The sequence below is a fragment of the Anoplophora glabripennis genome, unplaced genomic scaffold, assembly GCF_000390285.2.
Source record: "Anoplophora glabripennis isolate ALB-LARVAE unplaced genomic scaffold, Agla_2.0 scaffold325, whole genome shotgun sequence".
NCBI classification, from domain to species: domain Eukaryota; kingdom Metazoa; phylum Arthropoda; class Insecta; order Coleoptera; family Cerambycidae; genus Anoplophora; species Anoplophora glabripennis.
In genome coordinates this window covers 179,558-205,754 of record NW_019416633.1, presented here as the reverse complement: position 1 = coordinate 205,754, position 26,197 = coordinate 179,558, and the positions used below count along the sequence as shown (strand labels likewise).

The 26,197-nt window shown below is 32.5% G+C and overlaps 1 protein-coding gene across 1 annotated transcript in view; it reads left to right on the top strand.

Moving 5' to 3' along the window:
* Positions 1-26,197, top strand: part of LOC108907115 (cGMP-specific 3',5'-cyclic phosphodiesterase) — a 178,044-nt gene that overhangs the window by 62,636 nt on the left and 89,211 nt on the right. Inside the window, exon 5 of the mRNA XM_018710645.2 lies at positions 2,360-2,503. Within this exon, the coding sequence (XP_018566161.1) occupies positions 2,360-2,503 (144 nt within the window). The remainder of the gene's footprint in view (positions 1-2,359; positions 2,504-26,197) is intronic.

Sequence of the window (26,197 nt, the reverse complement as noted above, 5' to 3'; positions counted from 1 at the left end):
AGAAGATGCTATATTCAATTCAATTTTCCCAAGCTCACAGGCGTTGTAGTTTCGATCATTAGTTGTTTTTGTACCTAAATAGTTGTATTGACATATGCATTTATTGAGAATTAAATTTTTCAAATTTAATTTGTTTAAAAATGACTAAACAAATTTTAATATTTATTAAATTGTTAAGATAGGTAATTATTATAAAATAAAATAGTAACCTCTATACTAGTTTAGTTAGTATTACTTTTCTTCGAATTAAAAATCGTTTTTCTAAGTTGATTAGAAGCTGATATATTTTTTTTTATTTAATCGCAGTGACCTTAATTATTAATATTAAGAGCCGACATTTGAAGAGAGTATACATTAAGAGCTATATTTTCATGTCTTTACATTAACATTAAGGTGAATTAAACTATTTAATTGCGAAAAAGAAGATAGCGGCGATGCGTTCTATTACTTGGTCTAGCGAACGAGTGGGGTGAGCGAGGAAGCATGCGCGCAGGAAAATGATCGAGCGGCTTCAAATCGATGGAGCGGGAAAAATTTGCCATGTCTGGGTTAATAATGAGCCTATCGAGATGATTATTTTTTTAATTTGGGGTAGCGCGTAAATTCATGAGAATTGAAGCTATTGTATTAACGAAATTAACATTATTTCAACCCGAGATTTAATTTTTTATTTAGTAAATCTTCCTTGCTCTTCCCACTCGTTCGCTAGACCGAGTAAAAGGTCTATTTATATTTATCAGCTCAGACAGGGCGCGGAAACGTAGCGTTAATGTTCCGACAAAGACGGGAGATGTTTATACTCTCCGTACTATATCACTCGTCTTCAGACATATAGATTGCAACAACACAGTGATTTTTCGCTGATACAAATTGACACTAAACGTAAGCTACCCTAAATACTATCTGAATTTAATGTATATTATTCGGATCGTGTCGTTTCAGACAGGATCTGACTGGTTCAGACGCGTATAGTGGCAGACAAACATTCTTCTCAACAATGACGGACGGTACGTGTATGACGCGCAACGTGCCCGAACGGAACCGATTCGCTAAATATAAATGCTTGCATAAGAAATGCATATAAGAAAGTTTGTCTTGCTGGACACGCAACGTTTCCGCATCGTGTCTGACCGGATAATATAAATAGAACTTAATACAACGCATCGCCGCTATCTTCTTATTTGCAATGAAATAGTTGAATTCGCCTTAATGTTAATGTAGGACATGAAAATATAGCTCTTAATGTATACTTTTTCCAAATTTCGGCTCTAAATATTAATAATTAAGGTCAATGCGATTAAATTAAAAAAAAAAAATATCTCAGCTTCTCAACTTAGAACAACGATTTTTTTTTTAATTCGAAGAAAAATAGTACTAACTAAACTATAGAGGTTACTATTTCATTTTATAATAATCACCTTATTAATTATCTTAACAATTTAATAAACATTAACATTTTTTCAGTCATTTTTAAACAAATTAAATTTGAAAAATTAGCTTCTCAGTAAATGCATGTCAATACAACTATTTAGGTACAAAAACAACTAATGATTGAAACTCTACAACGCCTGTGAGCTTGGGAAAAATGAATTGAAAAATAGCATCTTCTTAGATAACAAATTTCGCCAACGTCAAATCAATGAAGCTTTCGAGCTGAAATTTTTACCACTTATTAAGGGTGCAAAAAGCCTAAAAAATTCTGAATTAGAAGTGACATATTCGACCATTTTTGAGCTCTTGCGCATAAACAAATTATCGGAACTTAATCGGACTTGTCTTATTTTATAGATTTATTTAATACCTACCTTTTTTGTATAAACCTTTTTTCTCTATGAATAACAGTTTTTTTACGCGAGTCAAAAAACTACTTTTCCATAACTTTGACCATTATTTTAACAAAGTTTCCCAACTAGTCTCGAGTTGATTTTTTGATATTTTATTTATAACACAAATCCACCCTACGGGAGGTAGACGCGATTGAAAGTGACTTTAAATAAATGGGTTTTTGACAACGATTTTTAACTGCTCTGAAAGAGGGAGATAAGTTTTGGACGATAAGTTACTACTAAGAAACATGGTTATTTGAGGGTATTAGTTGATCCAGTTGATTCTGGATATTTTTCTACTATCAAATAATTCTTTGCACTTTAGTAGTACTTTATCACCGAAAACTTATCCCTCTCCTTCAAAGCAGTTAAAAGTGATTGGCAAAAACCCATTTAATTAAAGTCATCTTCAAACGCGTCTACCTCCCGTAATGGTCAGTAGTTACTTGAAATAGTTGAGAACAAACAATTGTTAGCTTTGACTTTCCATGCCAAAATGACGTATTAATTATGGACTATCTGTGTTATTACAGATATTACTCAACTTGGCTCGTAGCATTTTCGAGGAACAGAATAATCTGGAATGCCTGGTAACGAAAATAATGCGAGAGGCTCAAGATTTATTAAAATGTGAAAGATGCGCCGTCTATCTTTTAGACCTCGACTGCTGTGAGGCGGTAAGTAGTATAACTTTTCTCCAAATAACAGAACCAATTTTTCTTCAATGTTTACAGGATTGTTGCCTTTACATTCAATAGTTTCATTCACAATTTCTATATAACAACTAGCATTTATCAAGCCAGCAAGTTTGAGCAGAAATTATTTGCATTTTAAATTTTATTCACGCTTTTAGATATACCTACTCAATTACAAGAATTGCATTATACCTAGAGATTGGAAATGTAATTTTAATGTAATTTTATTCAAACAAAAAGTGACACAACCGGTGCCTTATAACTGCACTCTTTGCAAATAATATATATGTAAGTATTTGCATAATAGTATGAAACAAAAGAGGCAGTATCTATTTTTCTACACTAAACTCGTCACATTGAACTTACCATGAAATATTTAGGTATAGTATGTAATAATAAATACCAGCAAAAGTTAACAAAAATTTCTTTTTATTACTCATAAGCAAAGCGACTGTAGAAAATAATTAACAGTTGCTCGCGGCTAATCGTCTCCGGTGATCTGTAAATACTCATTTCAAAAATGAAAACGTTCGTTCAATATTTACCAGGCGCATATCTAAAATAGATGCTATTTTTACTAATAGTGGAGAAGCATGAACTACTTCACATTTTAGTAATCCCCCTGTCCGAGTTATTGTACAATAATATGTACATGTCTGCCTCTTATCTGTAGCTTCGCATCGATCAATTTATTCGATACGTATCTAGCGTCACCCTAATGCCTGCTCTGTCGACCTGGCATAACGGTAAACAATCCAGGTTTTTTTGCTAAGGTACGTCGGTCGTGCATTTCATTGTCGTTTGTATGTGGATGAGTGTGTTTGACGCTTTGCTTGGTCGAGTGCATGGGAAGTGTTTTTATGGCAGTCAGTGGTATTATGTACTGTGAGCATAGAGCGGCACAGGGCTTGACCACAAATTTATCCTGTTGTATTAGGTAATTGACTTAAATTTGAAATATTAAAGCAAGTGTGATAGTTACTGAAAGATTGTTGTCAAATATTATCCTCAAAAGTAGTCGCGTCAATATATTTCTCAACTTTGTAATTTCAAAGGGAAAAACCATTCTTGTATCTTTACTTAAGTAAAAAAGATATAAAAAGAAAATTCAAAAACGAGAGATCGAAGAGTAAATAGCTTCCCATATGCGATAAAAAATACTTTCTGTCTAAAACATTTTTGTTTTACGAAACGAACTAGTTTTTAAATGGATGAAACATTCAGAAAGTGATTGATAAGTTTGGGTAGAATATATAAATATCTGCAGGAAAGAAATGTCGTCATACCTATCTGATGTTATGGTTCTCGAATCTGTTGACTTATCTGTCGCATTTTGTCAATAAAATTATTGCTCTTAAAACCATTTGCACAAATTAAAAAAATTCTACTAAGAAAGATTTAATACTTTCAACAAGAGATAGACACAGTAATTCTTGTTTAACTGTTTTACGTAAGCACTGTTGTTTTGGATACATCAGTACGATATGCAATTCTCCTTATGCTTGTACTGAAATTATTTTAGTTAAGATGCGAAATTATTTTATTACAGCAAACAGTTTTAGACATTACTTAATTTTATTATTTTGTAAGAATTAATTTTGAATTTCGTAAAAGTTTGTCGAAAACGGTTATACTATACAGAAACCTTTTTGTTTATTGTAATCTATGCTATCATGTATTAAACGCACGGGATTTATACTGCGGATTCATGATCTTACCACAGTGGTATTTTATACATAAAAGAGTTTAACAATATATTTTAATGAATTTTGACTAGTGTTTTGTTTATTCCATTTAAATGAAATGAGAAGTATGTCAAAATTTGAAATCACTGTTATTAAAGTTTTTATCAAATTGTACACTTTTCTTTTACATTTTTGGTAATTTTTTCTTTATCAGATTTATCTACTTATTAATCTACATAATAATTTCTAAAAATACTGAGGAAATTTGTTACATTTTCATAATTTCTTTATTACTGCGTGTTTTGTATTTTTACAATAATTACCTGAGTCATTCATTCGTACAGTGACTTCAAACTCATGCATACTAAATCGCTTCGTCTCTTTTATTCCAATAAGCCTTTAATATGTTTTGTCAGCAAATTAATTATTCTGAAACTGAATCTGTGACTCTTAGCATAAATTCATGAGACAATTTATCTTTCCTTGACTGATTTCGTCCCACTATATCTGGACATAATATATGGTCTGTCAACCTAACCTTAGTTAGGTAATGTCTTTTCCTTCAAATCCTTGACTAACGATGCTAAGTGTAGTCAAGAGAATAAGCTTGTCAGAGATTGTCTTGCATCTCAATGGAGAATTATGGTAAAACAGAAAATGATCTTAAGATTACTTACGCGTGTCAGACTTTTAGTTCTATGAGAGTTATTACTCATGGCATAATTGTATTTTATGCTCTGTTTATTTGATATTTTAGTACAATGAATACAATGACCCCTTATATCATTCTGAGGTGCTGGGTCTCAAAACGGGGGGCTTTGAATGAGGCTCCAAGTAGACGCAGGATAAAAAATGTCTCACTGTAGGTAAAATCTTTTCTTTTACTCTTCATTCTACAAAATTTATGACCTACTCGTAACTGTACTTGTGGAATACGGGGTGTCCCAGACCACCCGTCCACCCCTTCCAAAATCCAAAGTACATGGTTATGTGAAAAATAGTTCAGATGAAAGTTACTGTTCTCCAAGGGACACATATTGTCGTGACCTTGAGGGTAATTTTCAAAGTGATTTCAAGGTCAACTTAGTTTTTCAAACCGTTATTATCAACCCCGGATTCGGAAAGAGCGGAAGCAGATGATGTATCATATGTGGGGCCCATTTGACCCCCCAAGGTCACGTGAAGGTCATTTTTTTACTGAATCTTTCCACCCAAATAACCTCGCAAAGTTAATGTTTTCGAAAAATGTGTCAGATAAAAGTTATAAAATTTTAAAGCGACATGTTTCGATAACCTTGACATATGACATTAAAATAAATTTAGAAGAAGACTTTTGCAGAAATGAAGACACATTACAAGTTTATTTTGAAAGACTGTGGCGACAACGTTATCCCGACAGATTTCCTCAATCTCGGTAGGTTTTTTCGAGACTGTCAAGAAGAATACGAACTGTGGGTTTTCTGCAATAAGGGAAGGGTTATTCGCCGATGAGTTAGAGATGAACTATCAGCAGATACATCATCTGAAGGTAGAATTTTCCGCTCTTTCCGAATCCGGGGTTGAAAATAAGGGTTTCCATTAAAAAAAACTAAGTTGACCTTTAAATGACCTTGAAATGAAAGGCCACAAATAAGGTCACGACAATATCTGCTCCTAGGAGACCAGTAATTTTCATCTGAACCATCTTTCACATAACCTTTGGATTTTAGAAGGGGTGGTCTAAGACACCCCGTATTTTTTCAGGAAACAATTACGAGATTCGTGCTACGAAAATCATTTTTAGCAATTTTAGCAATCTGAGCGCAAGTTTATATTACTCTATTTTCAAGGTATTGAGATAAATTCATTAAAATTATTTTAGAAAGTCTTATAAATGAACTCAAACAATGTTCCTCGATACCAGAAATCTAGATATCTAACTCCGCAGATAAGAGTCCTAACTACTGATATTGCGGGAAACAACTACTCTATGGACTATATTCTCCAATTGAATAATAGATAAACTCGGGGGAGAATAGAAAGATGAGAAGTTCAAAGTTCAGTCCACAGAAAATTGAGAAATAAATTCCTTTTAAACACTCTGTATATTTACGACTGACAACTGAAATTAATATAGAAGTCAAATATGAAAACTAATTACGAGAATAAAGTAAGAGGGACGGCAGGAAATAGTTAATCCAGCAACAACGAAGATTTGGTGAGATAAATAAATCAGAACAGTTCCGAAATATAGAAGAATGATGATGGAGCACCCACGGGAAGATCATTAGGCTGATTAATTTTCCTTCAAGTTCTTGGGCTTGATAAAACATATTTATAGGCGGTAGGGAAGTACCCAACTCGACTGAAAAAGAAAAATTTAATTCCATTAGCTGAAAAGTTGGTGGAAATAACTTTGTTTTTTAATCATCCGGATCGTATTTCAACAGGCATTTACGTTTAGAGATTATTATTAATTAAAATTTAAAAGTATACGATTTTTATTACTTTAATATACAGGGTGTCCCGAATAAGAACCGACACGGGACAGATGCATCTAGGGGTGTACAAAATATTGTAATTTAACCAAACTTACATATACAGGGCGTTTTTGAATGGAGTAGCATAAATGATACAAGTGAATCTACATTTCAAAAGAACACGATCTGCAAAAAATCGCCTTAGTAAAATGTTCACCCCTGAAGAGATATGGGCCATCAAAGTTTCCAAAAAAATTATGAAAATTGGCTGTAATTTGAAAACCGAACGAGGTACAANTTTAAAACGCTACTATGCTTTAAGATTTGCTTTTATTTAATGTTTTATAATTGAGCAGTATGTCATAACATGACAATATGTACTATTGATCGCTGCACGTGTAATACTAAATGTATGTAGATACACAAATACAATAAATAATTGTCATTTACAGATAAAAATTATCGCAAAATTAAATCGGTACCATATAATTTTGCACACTATATACATATTTTCAACTAGACGTTTATTTTAAAATGGTTAAAATCTATTTGTGAAATACCTACATGAAAACTGATTATTGACAGTTAATTGAAAATATGTTGCATTGTTCTCCGAAATTGAATGGTTTTCCTGCTTTGATTCAATTCTATCGGAATTTATTCTTAGAATAAATCTTTTAGCTCTATTTCAGCGCAATCGAACTGACTATTATTGTCCTCCGATTTTATTTAAAATATGATTCAGAAACCGATATCGACATAACAGATATCTCCCATAGTTGCTCCATTCAAGAAACGCTTTGGGTCGCAGATAAACGTCGCAACTGCCAGTCAAACATATAATAGGTTAAGTTCTGAAAGGCGTTCGATTTTATGGCTTATTTAGTTATCTCTTTATTTCATAGCATCTTAGTTCCGTCTTAACGGCAAGTTAATGCCCAATAAATCTCTTTAAACTACTGCGCGACTCTTAAAAGTGACGAAAACCAGCGATTAAAATCGTTTCCAAATTACAGGAGGCACCAGATTTGTCACAAATCTCTAGAGACTACATTCTTTTGATTGTATGTGGCAGATGCTGCTGAATCATATGATTTCAGCTAGGATTCCTTTCATTTTCTCGATAAATCGATGAACATAAAGAGGTGAGTGACGTGTACAAGCTAAAATGGGTTTAAATTTCATGCTATTAATTTCGTCTAGGTCCAAACCTTTGGTAGTGTAAGATTGCGACAGCTTGTAGCTTAATCTGCGGTACATTCTTACAAGTTATTTTTAACCACCAGACAGTTGATGGTAATGAAATTCACTTAGCAGGTGTATATTTACCGTCGGGTTGCAAAAATCTTCATAACCAAGGACAAAGAAAATGAGATGCAATTTACCGACGTTAAAAAAATTGCTTTTTGCTTTTGGACTATATCATCTTTACTCTAATAATGTTCGCAAAACATATTCGTCAGATGCGTCATTTTTTAAAGTTAACGAAACATAATACATTGAAGAAAGGGTTTAATTGGAGGAAATAAAATTTATTAGAACCTATAAAATCATTTATTTGTATTTGTCGAATTAATGACACAGAGCCTTCATAAATGATTACAAGCCATCTGACCTGTAATTGTATTTGGAATACTAAAACAACATATAGAATGATTATGCCGGTGTAATTTTACAGGATATTTTATTTAACCAAACAGCAATCGCATTATCTCGAGCGTAGACGTAGCGGTTTGTCATTGTTCATTGTAAACAAATTATTAATATTGGTGACGCTAAGATTTAGGGATTTTTAGTTGACAGTACCAACCGTACAATGTTGGTTGCTGAACATCAGTGATCACGTGGCATGTAATCATTTATTTTGGAAAAGCAATTTTAATTCCCAATATTAGGTATATTTATTAATTTATATATCGTATTTATTGTAAAAAGTCTGGACAGGATGTCTCGTATAAGAACTAACACAGGGCAGATGCATGTAGTGATGTCCAAAGTATTGTAATTTAACCAAACTTACCTGTATACAAAGTTGCACCCCTGAGGAGTTATTAGCCCCCAAAGTGGGGCCCTAAATTTCGAAAAAAATTAATATCTCTGCAACACTTTACCGCAGAAGAACCGAATTTGGTACATGATTTAGGTTTATTACTGGTCTTTTTTGACTAGGAGTTAATTGAAGCACTACAAGGTCATTGGGGATGACTCACACCTAAAATTGTACCGAACTTTTTTTTCATTGACCGAATTGAAAAATGATAATATTAATAAAAAATTAAATAAATTAATAATATGAATCACAGCAGAATTTAATTTTAAAAATGTTTTTAATTCTTGTTAAATTTTAAAAAACTTTATGGTTTTCAAGAAAAACCGTATTAACTGAAACAAGATTTTAATAGTGTTATTGTGTATTAGATAGAGTTGATATTATCTTTCAAACTTGTCAGTTAGTAATAAAATTGCTTTATTTCAACAATTGCCTCTGACTGTTGTTGAAAAAATATCAATTATTATTTATTTGTGTTTTTTACTTAATACAATATTCGCTTATTTAAAAACTAACTTGTATTCTTTTCGTAGAATTAGGAGAGAAGTGAAGTAAAATTTATTTGACCAATTGTCAAATTTGGAAGATAAAGCCTGCTACTGACTTTTTGATTATTTTCTAATGAACCCTGTTAAAATTTTGTCTGTTAATACGGTTTTTCTTGAAAATCATAAGGTTTTTTAAAATTTAACAAGAGTAAAAAAATTTAAAATTAAATTCTACTGTGAATTAATATTACCATTTTTCAATTCGGTCAATGAAAAAAAAGTTCGTTACAGTTTTAGGGGTGAGTCATCCCCGATGAATACCTTGTAATGCTTCAATTAACTTTAAATCATAGTCAAAGAAGATCAGTAATAAACCTAAATCATGTACCAAATTTGGTTCTTCTGGTTTTTGTATATAGGTAAGTTTGGTTAAATTACAATATTTTGGACACCCTACATGCATCTGCCCTGTGTCGGTTCTTATTCGGATATTTAAATTGGATATATTTTTGATGTACAGGGTTCAAACTTGGTATAGCTCATAACCTTCGTGAAAACTTCAAATATGATGGATTTGCTGCATCTGAGTTAGGCTCAGAAATTGTTATCTTCATTTAAATCAATTTCCGATTCCAATGTTATTCCGATTTTCATCCACGGTCTGCTCCAAAAATACCCCTAACTTAGTTATAGTTTCTCGGACTTTGGAGAGGCACGAAAGTTTTTAAACATCATATCTAAATCTGTAAAAGGAGATTGTTATTTTGACAGTTGTTACATTTCAGACCCCTTTTAATTCCAACACAGCTGGTTCATCAAGTTTTACATGTACATTTTTTACANACAAAGGTAAAAAAATTTAAAATTAAATTCTACTGTGAATTAATATTACCATTTTTCAATTCGGTCAATGAAAAAAAAGTTCGTTACAGTTTTAGGGGTGAGTCATCCCCGATGAATACCTTGTAATGCTTCAATTAACTTTAAATCATAGTCAAAGAAGATCAGTAATAAACCTAAATCATGTACCAAATTTGGTTCTTCTGGTTTTTGTATATAGGTAAGTTTGGTTAAATTACAATATTTTGGACACCCTACATGCATCTGCCCTGTGTCGGTTCTTATTCGGATATTTAAATTGGATATATTTTTGATGTACAGGGTTCAAACTTGGTATAGCTCATAACCTTCGTGAAAACTTCAAATATGATGGATTTGCTGCATCTGAGTTAGGCTCAGAAATTGTTATCTTCATTTAAATCAATTTCCGATTCCAATGTTATTCCGATTTTCATCCACGGTCTGCTCCAAAAATACCCCTAACTTAGTTATAGTTTCTCGGACTTTGGAGAGGCACGAAAGTTTTTAAACATCATATCTAAATCTGTAAAAGGAGATTGTTATTTTGACAGTTGTTACATTTCAGACCCCTTTTAATTCCAACACAGCTGGTTCATCAAGTTTTACATGTACATTTTTTACAATACAGAAACTGGGTCTAAGTTCCAAATTTAAAATCTATATGTTTAACGGTTCTTAGAATTTTGTTTTGACGACAACGAGGGGAATCAGTGCTTAAAATTTGCATCATGGATTAAACGTCGGGTGAAGTTTAGACAATTGTTAACAAGTATTATGAACTTCAGATTCTATTTAGAAAAAATATTGCCAAATTCTGAAAAGCGATTGGATAGCTGAGGGTGTTGTTAATTATATTTACAAGTAATTTGTCCTTCGTTTTTATTTTTGTTAAGGATTAGTAGATTGAAGAAAATAGACATTTGGTACATAGTCCATAATTAGAAAAATTGCTATAATTTGATTGATTTTCAGTCGATGATTTGTCATTGTTTTCATCTACTTTTAAGCTTTTAAGCCAATCTGATTGGTGACGCGTCGTACTCAATACAATGATGTGTAAATGATTTTTTTTCTTTCCAGTTGCTTCGTGTTAACCTTTTAATATACTTTAGGATAAAAATTCAATGCCTGGATGTTTAAATTCCAGTACTCTCAGTTGAAGCACACGGGCGTGAACTCTAATGCAATCCATTAGCGACTTAAACTTTCATTCATAATTAAACGACTTATTTTGAGAATATTTTAACGTTAGAGTAAGAAGCTCGACAGCTACGCTGGCAACGTTGAGCTTTTGCGGATTAAGTCGCTCTCTATTTTCAAATACTCCTATATTGCGTCAACTAAAAGCTATAATTACCAGTTCCTATCAATTTTAAATGTATTTTTTTATATTTACAACTTTAATTCAAATTCTGCTCTTATGTAGCTCAGAGTGTAACTGATGTTGAATAGAATGGGATAGGTAATATAATCTTTAATTAGTAAGATCAGAAATTTACGTTTGATCAACTTTAACAGATGTAGGTTAGTCACTATAATCTGACAACTTATTGTGAATTTATTATTGAAATTACAAAAAGTTTTTAATACAAAAGTTTTAGCTTTTTTATGAATTTTTATAACATAGTATTAGAAAAAACAATTGAATAATGGAAATCGCCTTATTAAAGAAATTTTTTTAATTTTAAACGTAACACCCTATATGTTAGTGCATACTCAGCTTCGTTAAATTTTTCTCTTTTCAAAAATATATAATGTGTTAATGTTTGATTCAGGGCTTTTCGACATATTTCAGTTTAAAACTATTTTTGAAAAAACAGGAGAGAAATTTATGTCTGGCGGATCGAAGTGGCTATCGACGAGGCACACGGAACAAACAAATGACTTTGATAGAAGTTTATTTATCATCATTAATTTATTTCCCAACACAAACTATTTTAACAAAGAAATAATTTTAGTGAGAACGAAAAATTTGAAGTTATCCGTTTATTGGTGCCTTATATTTGCTTCGACAGTTCCTATAACATTTGCATATATTTGTTGACCCACTGCAATGGATATATGTACAGGGTGGCCAAATGAAAACGAAACTGAGCCATTTTCAGGAACTGCGTCAAGATTGTAGAAAAACGCTCAGACCCGTCGATTTTAGATTAAAGGGGGACATTCTTTGCTGGTATTTTTGACTCCGCCACTTTCACCCCCAAGCAAGGGTACCTAAGCATCACCCCAGAATATTTAAATGGCATTGGGGGTTGAGTAATATTTCTTTTGAAAGCTCTTACAATTCTCTTTACAACAAACTTTAAATTTTATAATTCCGCCCAATACTTTGAAAAAAAATTACAATTTAAAATTTAAATTATGTTTAGTTGCTTACGTACTACTTAGTTGATTAAATATTGAAACTGATGACCACCCGCTTCCATAGAAGAATAAAGATTTTGTTCGAAACGTTCGCCCACATTCCGAAGCATTTCCGGAATGATTCGACGGCATTCGTCGACGAGTCTGACGCAAATCTTCCAGCGACGCTGGCTGTGTTTTATAGATTTTACTTTTTAGGTATCCCCACAAAAAGAAATGAAGGAGCGAAAAATCCTGTGATCGTGGAGGCCATTCAATGCTGCCGCTTCTACCAATCCAATTCCGTAGAAAACGTTGGTCCAAATACTAACGGAAAATTAACGCATAATGCGGAGGAGCATCGTCCTGTTGAAAAATCAAATGATCTTCATCATACTCTGGAATATTTTCAATAATATAAGTCAAGGCAGGGTCAATAGCGTCTTCCAGTAATTGCAAATACATTTGGCCAGTCAAATTACCAGGTAGAAAAAAAGGACCCACCAGCCGGACACCGAAAATTCCAGCCCATACATTTAATTTTTCCGGTTGCTGTGTATGCACCTCGTGAAAAACTCTTGGGTTTGAATCGGACCAATAGCGGCAATTGTGACGATTTACCGTCCCGTTCAAGAAAAAACTGCATTCATCAGAAAAACAGATGTTAAAAAGGAACTGTGGATCGTTCCCTGCTCGCTCACTCATTATTTCGCAAAATTGCAAACGGCGGTCATAATCATCCTCATGAAGTTCCTGGACTAAATGTATTTTGTATGGATGGAATTTATTCTTCTTCAAAATGGTTTGTATGCTAGTTCGATTGATCCCAGACACAGATGCCAGCTGCCTCGTACTTAATGTAGGATCAAGATGAACTTGTCCCAAAACTGCAACTTCACTAGCTTCATTAACTATAGGTTTTTCAATTTCTCGTTTTTTATTGGCTACGTTCCCTGTCTCTTGAAATTTTTTTACTAACTCTAGAACATACTTCCTCCTGACATGTCGATCTTGATGTTGTTCATTAAATAGCTGAGCTGTTCTATTCGCACATTTATTGTTCATAAAGTAAAGCGAAATGATATCTACCCTTTCCGCAATGGAATAAACCATAGTGTTTAATTTTCAAAAACACAATTAAATAAACTACCAACCAACGCTTCCAAATAATACTAGAAAATAATTTGGAATCCACTAATTTTACGTTCATTGTGTGTGTATAGCATTCATTTCTGTTTTTTACAATTGTGTTTTTTTTACGAAAGTGATAACAAATCGCCAAAAACCAATGTAACGCAAGAAATACTAAATTTATACCATTGGCGTACTTAACTCGAATGACTGACATTTTTACCGTTACTAATTGTTTGTACATAAGTTTCAACTTTAAAATCAAAATTCTTAATAAGTATTGGGCGGAATTATAAAATTTAAAGTTTGTTGTAAAGAGAATCGTAAGAGCTTTCAAAAGAAATATTACTCAACCCCTAATGCCATTTAAATATTTTGGGGTGATGCTTACCCTTGCTGGGAGTGAAAGTCAAAAATACCAGCAAAGAATGCCCCCCTTTAATCTAAAATCGATGGGTCTGTATAGTCAAGATCGCTATGGAACCATTGCGTATGTATGCTGTTAAATTTACTAAGCAATACTTTAAATACCTTATTATAAATGGTATTCCATCATTCAGTTGTAGATAAAAAATAATGCCTTATGTTATCCACCTCAATGACAGTATTGAGTGCGTTCATTTTCTTTCCCTGCTCATATAAATTATTAAGTCGTTCTTTATTTACTTTATGTTTTAGAATCTAGCACGAACTATATGGAGGTAAAATGAGGACTTCTTGCGGGCCATAAAATTGCTCGTTTGTAAAAGAGTTTAAAGAGTTCTTTAATTAGCTCAGGATGGTGTTACTACAAAACACTGGTTTTTTTTCTCGTGACACTCCAAAATTTCGTTTATATATTTTTTTCACTTATGCTATAAAAATAATAGGTTTGACTAGCTTAATTCTATATAGGAACAACTATTGTTACCTCATTGGAACTGTCACATTGTATTACCATTGCTTTGGCTTAAAGGACGTTCTTTTAACTCTTACCACATACAGTTCTTGGAGGAAAAAATAAACAAAGAAAGACTTAGTAAGTCTAGTGAGCTAAGGAAGAAAATGTTGAACATAGTTAATACTATGGAATGAGGTGTATAATATGAAACATTTTGTCTTTTGTCTAGAACACAATTATGGAACACTTAGTAAGATATTTTTCTAATCACACTCGTTGGTTCCATGACAATATTCAATTTTTCAATTATGAAGAGTCAGCAAATATACCTAGATATGTAAACTATAGAAGCAAATATATATGTGTAAAAAACTTGTTTAGTTTATATCTCAAAAACGCAACGTCAACTGTTTTTTTATGCACTTCTTTAATATCGCAGCAAAATTTACTAAGACTTTGGCCTTTACAATTTCTCTGTAAACAGAAAAATAAAAAGGATAGGGGAGGTAGAATATTGCGAGAATGACCCTGTACAGTATGCCCGTCTACGTACGGAAATACTGTTGTCATATTTGATTTGAGCCATTAAGCAAAGAATTACATCTTTAATTGAAGGTGTCGTATTTTAATTCTTTTTTTATGGCCCAATATTTTTTAGGGTCTAGACTTAAGGGCTAAAAAACGGCTTTCCGCGTTATTCTTTAGCATAATTCAAAACGGTATTGAACTGAAGAATTGTTTTCTGCAATTTTACACTAGTGTTATGCATATCATATCGTATCATTAGTGACAAATAATTTTCAATTCGGAATCTACTCTGCTCAAAATATATTCAGTGGTGTTGGAATAAGGAAGGGGTTGAGAAGTTGTCAAGAAAACTATCTGATATTTTCTTATATAGGATTAGATAGATCAACTCCATTCAAAACATTTGCCTCCTCTCAAAATCTTTTTAATATGATTATTATTTTTACTAACGCCGCTTATAAAAATGGAAAATGATCAAATAAAAAATTAGGTATAAATGCATAATTTCGTGGTTGAAATTATTGAAATATTAGAGCAAAAATGACTTTCAACTAAGTCTCTCTGACGATAATTCTTCTAACTATGTCTTGTATTATATTGTCTTTCCCCATAAACGGTGCAATGTGAACAAGCTCAAAAGAAAGACACACAACTAATTGGAAATGGTTCATCTATATCTGTAAAAGAAGATTGGTCAGATTTCTTAATGTCGTGTCGCCGTCGTCCTAATTTCGAAGTCAATTGTAATTTTATTTCAAAATGGATATGCAGGTAACTGCTATAAGAGGACTGTTAGCATCTTATTCAATGGTTTCTGCGAAAAAACTGTGTCATTGAAGCACTGCTGAGCCTTAGGGAACGTTCTAGAAAAAATATTTAAGTAAAAGGTTACTGACCGACGCACAGTGGGGAAAAACGGACAATAGTGTTCGTATAATAAGACATAAATTTCGATAAATCTTGATAATTTTTCTTTTAAATTACTCACAGACACTTATTCTACATGTGACCCTGCGACCACACCCTAAACTAAAGAAATTTTCATGTTTGGAGTGTATGAGTTTGGGATTATGGGTTCGGAGTCAATGGTTTTGGGTTTTATAAATTTAAGGTTTGTGGATTTAGGTTTGGGGTTTATCGGTTTGGATTTTGTGGTTTGGTGTTTCTGTTTTGTGAGTTTGGGGGTTTGTTGAGTTATAGATCTGGGTTTTGTGAGTTTGGGATTTTTTAGTTTTTAGTTTGAGCTATTTTTTAGTTTGGAGTATACAGGTTAGGTTAGGTTAGTCCACGATTTTGGTTTTTAAGATTTGGAGGTTTGTGGATTTAGGTTTTAAGGATTAGGGATTTGTGGGTTTTATTTTTGTAGGTTAGAGATTTGTGGTTTTGGGTTTTGTGGGTTAGGTTTAGGTTTGTGGGTTTGGGGTATGTGGGTTTAAGATTTGTTAGTGGACTAAAGTTTTTGTATCTTGTTTTTTTTGTGGGTACCTGTTTTATTGTTTTCCGAAGTGAACTTGCAAAATACTTTGATGATTCGTATAATATCACATGAAAATCTTTAGTTTAGTTTAGAGTGGGGTCGTAGGGTCACATGTAGAATAAGTATCTGTGAGTAATTTAAAAGAAAAATTATCAAGATTTATCGAAATTTATGTCTTACGGACACTTATGTCCGTTTTTCCCCAGTGTGCGACGGTGGTACCAGCATTGCAATATCCATACAAGAAAATCGTGTCCGCATATTATTCACTCGAATAAATGGCATGATTTTAACACAAATGACGCAAAAAATAAAAAAGAATCAACTGTCAATAATGACAATTAACGAACTGAAAATCAACAATTTTTTTTCTAATCCCAGCCCTCTAGTCGCAACAATGTAATTTACTCTTTAGCAACGACCTGGCAACTTCAAATCCGATATTTCAAGAACCACTGGGAATTCGAGAAAAGTTAACAGAATTATTTTTGCTTAAAATTAGTCATGGAACCAAGTATATCAGATACCTCGGCAGCGACTCTGTATACTGCAATAATTGAAAATTTATCGTGTTAATCGCGTTTTATAGGATTTCTTAGATCTAAACATTTAAACAATAAAAATTTAACTTGATATCAAAAAATGCCTTTTAAATAGAAATTCTACCACAACATTCAAGAACTGCATATTTAAATGAAAGACTTCTAATAAGGAGTCAATCTTATTTTATTTAACATAAGTTAACTGAAATAAATGAAATGTCTGACATTTTTTAGTAAACATCAATTCAAAAAGGTTTTTACATTTATGTCCCAAATAATCCATTTTCTGAAGTTGCACTTAAACATTATGTGTTATTTATTTATTTTTTAAGTAAGTGACTATTAAAAGCTGTAAGTCCCTGTTGTTAAAAGCTAAGGCTTTCTCAGTTGCCTTTATAATGGCTAGCTGCACTGAACCTAAAAGGAAATTATGCTGTTACCTGTTTCGTTCATCAAATATTCATGTTCTGGGATACCCTTGTTCATTTATCTCTTCTGTGTATCCGTTCACACCATACCATTTAATATGCATGGTAATTTAGGTCTTCGTTTCCATCAAATTATTTCACTTTATGAACTTCTGTATTAGTGTCTGCAAAGTAAATGTATATAAAGTCGCTTATGAAAACTCAGTCGCTGTAAAATAAATTATCCACTTGCTCTCATAAATTTTGTAATCATACAGCTAATAGTAGTCATCATACAGAAAAAAACCGCTAGTATTGAGTCATGCACTGTATAGAGTGCAATTAAAATAGTTAGTTGAAATTTAATGGCGGATTCTGCGTTATAAATAATGAAAAATGTTCATTCAAACATGTTCTGGAAACGCTTCGTTTTCGAGATAAATGGTTTCGAAAAAAAAAATTCGTGTTATCTTGAATTATAAGAAAATTTGTTTTGCCATTTAACTCTTTGGTGCATTTACCGTTTTGGCTTCTTATTGTCAATGAAGTGTGTTTCAATTCGGTCGAATCAAACTTTAACCACAAATGGAACTCAATAAATAATTCAGAATTGTCTAAATCTCACCGTTTTCAGTGTACAAGGCCGTATTGGTCGCTTTTCAAAATCATATTATTTATGAAATCTTTGGTATGCTTATAAAAAAATTGATTCAAATTTGGTGCAGTGTTAACATTTACACATATGCATAATTTACTGTAAAATTTACAAATTGCTGTAGATCAGTGGCGTAAGAATGGGTAGTAAAGTAGGATTCTTTTACCCAAACTTCTACGCCAATGAACTAATCACTGGTAAACACTGTTTTTGTCACACGAACTTTGTGATGATATTTATTTATTTTGATGTACCCTCATTCAAAAATAATTATTATTTTGTTTCAGTCACATAGTTTTTTTGTGACAGCTATATATTTATTTCTGACCTCATTTACCTGTTTTTATTTGAATAACATAATTTAGGCGACTATATAACGATTGCATTTAACTAACTTACGTTTGTTANCGGATTCTGCGTTATAAATAATGAAAAATGTTCATTCAAACATGTTCTGGAAACGCTTCGTTTTCGAGATAAATGGTTTCGAAAAAAAAAATTCGTGTTATCTTGAATTATAAGAAAATTTGTTTTGCCATTTAACTCTTTGGTGCATTTACCGTTTTGGCTTCTTATTGTCAATGAAGTGTGTTTCAATTCGGTCGAATCAAACTTTAACCACAAATGGAACTCAATAAATAATTCAGAATTGTCTAAATCTCACCGTTTTCAGTGTACAAGGCCGTATTGGTCGCTTTTCAAAATCATATTATTTATGAAATCTTTGGTATGCTTATGAAAAATTGATTCAAATTTGGTGCAGTGTTAACATTTACACATATGCATAATTTACTTTAAAATTTACAAATTGCTGTAGATCAGTGGGGTAGGAATGGGTAGTAAAGTAGGATTCTTTTACCCAAACTTCTACGCCAATGAACTGGTAAACACTGTTTTTGTCACACGAACTTTGTGATGATTTTTATTTATTTTGATGTACCCTCATTCAAAAATAATTATTATTTCGTTTCAGTCACATACAGTTTTTTTGTGACAGCTATATATTTATTTCTGACCTCATTTACCCGTTTTTGTTTGAATAACTTAATTTAGGCGACTGTATAATAATGATTGCATTTAACTAACTTACGTTTGTTACATTGTAAATATGCCGCGAAAGTGTTCTAATAACCCGGACAGTTTTTGTTATGTGTGTGGAGAATTAACTTTTATATCTCAGCGTCGGAAATTTACGCCATTAATTGTAAAGTGCTATTTAGACTATTTTGGTTTTCCTGTGCACCACCAAGATAAATCCTGGGTTCCACATATATGTTGTGTAACGTGTGTGAGACTCTTATTAGGTTGGGCTAAACAAGAATCTAGACATTTGCCTTCTGGTATACCAATGATTTGGACGGAACCAAAAAATCATGTAAGTGATTGTTATTTTTGTTTGATTCAAACAAAAGACGTTACAACCAAGTCCAAACACACTGTCCAGTACCCAAACTTGTCATCGGCCAACAGACCAATCCTACATAGTGCCGAACTGCCTGTGCCAAAACCTCCAAATCAAGCAGAAAGGCAGGATTCTGTTCCTAGTCCGGAATTTGTTCTTAGTCAACACGATGAGGTATATCAAGAAANACACTGGTAAACACTGTTTTTGTCACACGAACTTTGTGATGATATTTATTTATTTTGATGTACCCTCATTCAAAAATAATTATTATTTTGTTTCAGTCACATAGTTTTTTTGTGACAGCTATATATTTATTTCTGACCTCATTTACGTGTTTTTATTTGAATAACTTAATTTAGGCGACTATATAACGATTGCATTTAACTAACTTACGTTTGTTATATTGTAAATATGCCGCGAAAGTGTTCTAATAACCCGGACAGTTTTTGTTATGTGTGTGGAGAATTAACTTTCATATCTCAGCGTCGGAAATTTACGCCATTAATTGTAAAGTGCTATTTAGACTATTTTGGTTTTCCTGTGCACCACCAAGATAAATCCTGGGTTCCACATATATGTTGTGTAACGTGTGTGAGACTCTTATTAGGTTGGGCTAAACAAGAATCTAGACATTTGCCTTCTGGTATACCAATGATTTGGACGGAACCAAAAAATCATGTAAGTGATTGTTATTTTTGTTTGATTCAAACAAAAGACGTTACAACCAAGTCCAAACACACTGTCCAGTACCCAAACTTGTCATCGGCTAACAGACCAATCCTACATAGTGCCGAACTGGCTGTGCCAAAGCCTCCAAATCAAGTAGAAAGGCAGGATTCTGTTCCTAGTCCGGAATTTGTTCTTAGTCAACACGATGAGGTATCTCAAGAGAGTGACCCAAGTTATGAACCGTCAACTTCAAAAGTACCGCATTTATTGACACAAAGTGATTTAAACGATTTAGTACGTGATTTGAATTTGTCTAAAAAACAGGCTGAACTATTGGGGTCTAAATTAAATTAACATAAATGTCGATATAGATTTTATAGGGGATACATCATTAGGTCTCTTGGGTTTTAATAAAAGAGTTCTCAAAGCCAATCAGCTAAACGAATTAGATTTTTCTGTTCAAATAATTAAGGTTAATGGTTTATGCATAGACTGTTATATAGCTGTGGGATCATATTTTAATGGTCAACCAGTTCATATAATTCATTCATCAAAACTATTAGCAACTTGGTTCTTAAAATACTCGANTGTGCGCCACCAAGATAAATCCTGGGTTCCACATATATATTGTGTAACGTGTGTGAGACTCCTATTAGGTTGGGCTAAACAAGAATCTAGACATTTGCCTTTTGGTATACCAATGATTTGGACGGAACCAAAAGATCATGTAAGTGATTGTTATTTTTGTTTGATTCAAACAAAAGACGTTACAACCAAGTCCAAACACACTGTCCAGTACCCAAACTTGTCATCGGCCAACAGACCAATCCTACATAGTGCCAAACTGCCTGTACCAAAGCCTCCAAATCAAGCAGAAAGGCAGGATTCTGTTTCTAGTCCGGAATTTGTTCTTAGTCAACACAAAGAGAGTGACCCAAGTTATGAACCGTCAACTTCAAAAGAACCGCATTTATTGACACAAAATGATTTAAACGATTTACTACTTACGTACTTACGTACTTACATAATTTACTTTCTCCTGGTACTAAAATTTCTTATTTCCGACATCGTGATGATGAAATGAAACCTTACTTTTCTAAAGCAGATGATTTAGTGTATTGTAATAACATTCCTGTAGTGACGAATTTATTAAATTTTGAATATGATCCAAGTCACTGGCGATTGTTCATTGACTCGTCAAAAACTAGCTTGAAAGCAGTGTTGCTATACAACGGAAACAAATGTCCTTCAGTGCCGGTTGCCCATGGTTCTGATATGAAAGAGACTTACGAAAACATGAAGTTCCTTCTTGAAAAAATTAAATACAGTGAACATGTTTGGAAAATTTGTGGAGATTTTAAAGTCATTGCTCTTGTGCTTGGGCTACAGCTTGTTTACACAAAATATTGTTGTTTCATTTGCGAATGGGACAGCAGAGACAGAAAAAGTAACTACACAAAGAAAGTTTTTCCAAACGTGAATCATTTATTCCAGGGCAGAAGAATGTTAAAAATGATCCTTTGTGAACCCTGACGACATACTTTTACCACCGTTACATATAAAGCTCGGCCTGATGAAAAATTTTGTAAAAGCTATGCCTAACGAAGGCAGTGGATTCTTATACCTGAAAGAGAAATTCCCCAAACTCAGCGAGGCAAAAATTAAAGAGGGAATATTTGTTGGTCCACAAATACGGCAACTAATGAAGGATTACAAACTTTGAAGGAAAGCTGAATGATCAGGAAAAAGTCGCCTGGAAATGTTTTGTGAATGTTGTCCAAAATTTTCTAGGAAACCATAAAGCGGAAAATTACAAAGACTTAATCAATGAGCTTATAATTTCATACAAAGCTTTGGGATGTAATATGTCTTTAAAAATATATATGCTGCACTCTCATCTGGATTTCTTTCCCAAGAATTTGGGCGCTGTGAGTGACGAACAAGGCGAGAGATTTCATCAGGACATTTCCTTAATAGAAAAGCGCTATCAAGGGAAATGGAGTCCTAGGAAAGCTAGCAGATTACTGTTGGAGACTTAAAAGGGACCTACCAGAAGCCATTCACGAAAATCATATCTATTTATTGTACATTAAGGAATATTTTTTCTAAGTGTTGGTGATTTTTGTACTTTTTATAAAAATATATGTCTTGATGTCACAAAGAAACTTGATGTGTCAATTTTTTTCCATTGATATATTATTGTTTGGTGGCCATAATACATTCAAAATTTGGTATGTTTTCGTGTGACAAAAAAAAGTTTGTTGACCAGTGAATCATTTGGGATTCATTTTTAGAGTCTGTAGACAATTCTACATAAAAAAGGGTATACTCGTTGAAAATCGGTAGATATAGTTAAGTTTTACTGAAAATCTCAGTTGAATGGAAGACCGTTCTTTTGATCTAAGAAATTTATTTCCTTACGGATAGGAAATAAATTTTAAATTAATATTAATATAATGTCACGTATTAATTTCAAATTAATTCAAAACAATATTATGCCTATGGAGGTGCCATTGAATATGCTGTCCACCGCACTGTAGCGCAACAAAAAAATGAGCTCAGAGAGGCAACTGACCCTCGGAATTCATCACATTACGAACGCAATAAATAAAACACAAGGGATTATATTTAGAATTTACCTGTCGATGTAGACATATTATTTAATATTGTTTTGAATTCTAAGGTAATACGTGACATTATAATAATATTAATTTAAAATTTATTTCCTATCCTTAAGAAACTAAATTTCTTATCACAAGAACGGTCTTTTCAAGATTTTCGGTAAATCGATACATTATACCGATTTTCAACAAGTATACTTTTTTTTGTAAAATTGTCCACGAAATGTAAAAATGAATCCCAAATGATTATTAGGTCATTAGCGTAGAAGTTGGGGTAAAAAAATTCTGCTTTACTACCCATTCCTACGACACTGATCGACAGAAATTTGTAAATTTTACAGTAATTATACATAAATACCTAATTGTATTTGCAATTGAAAAAGCTTTAAAATTAAAAATTAATCAACCTACCCTTCCATTAAAGAAAATGTTGAAAATTAAAAAATCCCCCACATAATTAAAAAAATAAACAAACCTCTTTGTAATATGTCCCATTAAAAATAAAAATTGACGTGTTTCAGAAATTTAGAGAACAAACCTTTTGTTTTGTAAATGTTTCTGTTTAAAATTAGTTTTAAAATGTTAAAATAAAAGTGTAAATTATGTTGCCTACCTACTTACTTAAATATAATTTTTATTTTGTCTAGTTTCTTGCGCGCTTTTTTTGGTGACACGGACAACTCCGATCCTCGGCACTGGACAATATACCCCGCAAAACTTCTCACTGAGAGTGCACGCTTTCCGCTTTATAAATAATAATTAATTTTGACACACGCTTAATACATGATGAAGCCATCAGAGCACGGAGATTACGGGAGCTAGGTAAGTCTGTGTCACCTTCGCTTTGTCATTTTATATTTTCTCTATAAACTTTAACTTTGGGATTATTACTCCAAAGAATTGGATAATTCCCATACACCTTTATTTATTAACTTATAGAATTTGTTCCATTACAGTTAAACTTTCCACTCTAATATATCAGAACTGAGTCGCGGGACATAGGCGTACGCATCATTTATTAAAAAGTAACAAATTAAATTGTCTACAATACAGCACCATAAACGCCAACGGATAGGACTTAATTACGTAAAATTCGCACGATAACAAAGCAACAGTATATTAACCTGACGTGAACGTAAAAAGCATTTTGAGGCAGTGGCTCATATAGTTGTAGTCGAGTAGTAATAGGAGTGGACCGCAGATTAGTTGTTCCCCACAATATCATTAAAATATTTCTAGTACTAAATAACTGAACATTTATTTTTCTTTTGTTGTAAATACCATGAGAATAATAAGAAGCTATATACGTTTCGAAAATCCCAATTGACTGTTAAATACCGAATGTTTGTAACGATATTTTAGAATATTAAATTATTTAATTAATTAATGATTAATTTTTTCCTTTTTCTTCAGCAAAATTATATATTTAGTCTTTACAGTAACACACCATATTTTTTCATCATTTCCTGTTTATTTCTGAAGTCTACAATGGTAAATTGTACATACATTGTACATTCTGGGTATAGAAAGCGGATATATCATCCTTTTCCATTGAGATAATCACTAGTTTTATTGTGTACCTCCATGTACCTTTATGGTTAGAGTGCGCATAGGCAAAACATTTATTGATACATACTTTCTCCAAACTTCTTATATAGCTTCATTAGGCCTAGTCTGACACCTTTTTCCTGTGTGACTTTTTTATGAAAATTTTAATAAAAGCTATGGTAGTCTTTTCTTTATTTTAACCTAAAATTGCCACCTTTTTTTCATTTTTGGGCTCTCATGAAGGAAATATCGTTCGATACATGTTTGGGACATATTTTCTGGACGAGTGTGATTGTCAACTTGCACACTCATCCCACAAACATCTTTTGAAGAATGTTTCAAATAATGTGTCAAAAATTTCAGCTCAAAATTTTACCGGAATTTCCCGAAAAATTTTATTGAAAAATTTCGGAAAAACGCCTGATTCATAAGGCCTTAAGTATTACGCAAATAAGTTTTCAGCTCAATCCTAGCAAAATTGACGTATAAAAATTGATTAAAAATTTTTGATCCTAGCAATCCTTAAGAAACAATCTATTAAATTTTCAGATTTTGATTCCGAAACTGAGGAAGAATACAATTACGACAATGATGATACAGATGAAGAAAGTACGTATGACGATGAGAGCGATGATGAAAATTAAGCAAAATAAATTTTTATATTTTGATTTTATATTTTTTTTGTAATTTTTTCGTCAGAGATGTGTACTACTTATTAAGTACTGCTTTTCTGCATATAATTTTTCAATGCCTAACGGTTATTAATAAATTTTTTGTAGTCATGAAATCGACAACTTTGACGCGGCGTCGGACTGGAAAATCGGAAAATAATTTTCATCAGACAATATGAAAAGTTGTTTTTGCAGTTCTTAAAGATAGGATCTTGAGAAAATCAGCTGGTTATTAATAAATTTTTTTATAGTAGTTTTTCTGACATGTTCGAGGTTGCAGACATTTTGAACGACTCATATCTTTTGTCAGAGAATAGAATTTTATTTTCACGTTTCATTTGAAGTTTTTGTATTCAATTAAAAAAAAAACAGTATCTATAAATTTTTCATATGTCCTCAAAACAACGTGTACAAACAATTAGAGGGAAAACGCCCCAAAATCGAAAAAAGTCACAAAGGAAAAAGGTGTCAGACTAGGCCTAATGAAGCTATATAAGAAGTTTGGAGAAAGTATGTATCAATAAAAGTTTTGCCTACGGGCACTCTAACCATTACAGTTCCTCGTTTAACTTTAATTTTCTAATGACTTTGCTTTGAAAGTAGTCCCTTCACATAGCTTCTAGCTTCATTAATCCTGGCATTATATAACGCACTTTTGCTTGATACTGCTTGTGGTAGAACCTATACAAGCTATTTTCTTCTTGGTTAATATTGCTCAGATGTTTCCTAAGTCTGCGATGTTCAGTTCTACTATTTATTCCATATGACTTTAGTTCAGTAGATACGCCGTTAACAGAAGTTAACGTCCTTCAATGGCTATTTCCAGAACCTTTTATCTTGCCTCTATCCAGGGGTTTCTTGTCACTATATTTGGATTTTATATTTTACTTATTGCTAGATTGTTACCAATACTGTGGGAAAATTAGAGTCCATGTATAGCTGCAGATAATCCTGCCCCGATATCTGTTATGTCCTGATGCCCAAGTAAGAGTCACATCATTGTAATTTTCTAGCCTTAACAGACGTAATAACAGTCATATTGACTTTTTCGCAGTATTCAACTGCCATCACTCATCAAGCACAAGAAATACTTTGGGGGACAATCTTAGACTAAGTCTTGTGTTTTTCTTTTTACACCAGATTAGATTTTTGTTATTATATCTTCATAGTATTTTTCGAAACTAGAATATCAATAAAGGAGTACTATTTACTGTATATTTTTCTTTATGAAACTTAATATAAAAGTATTTTGG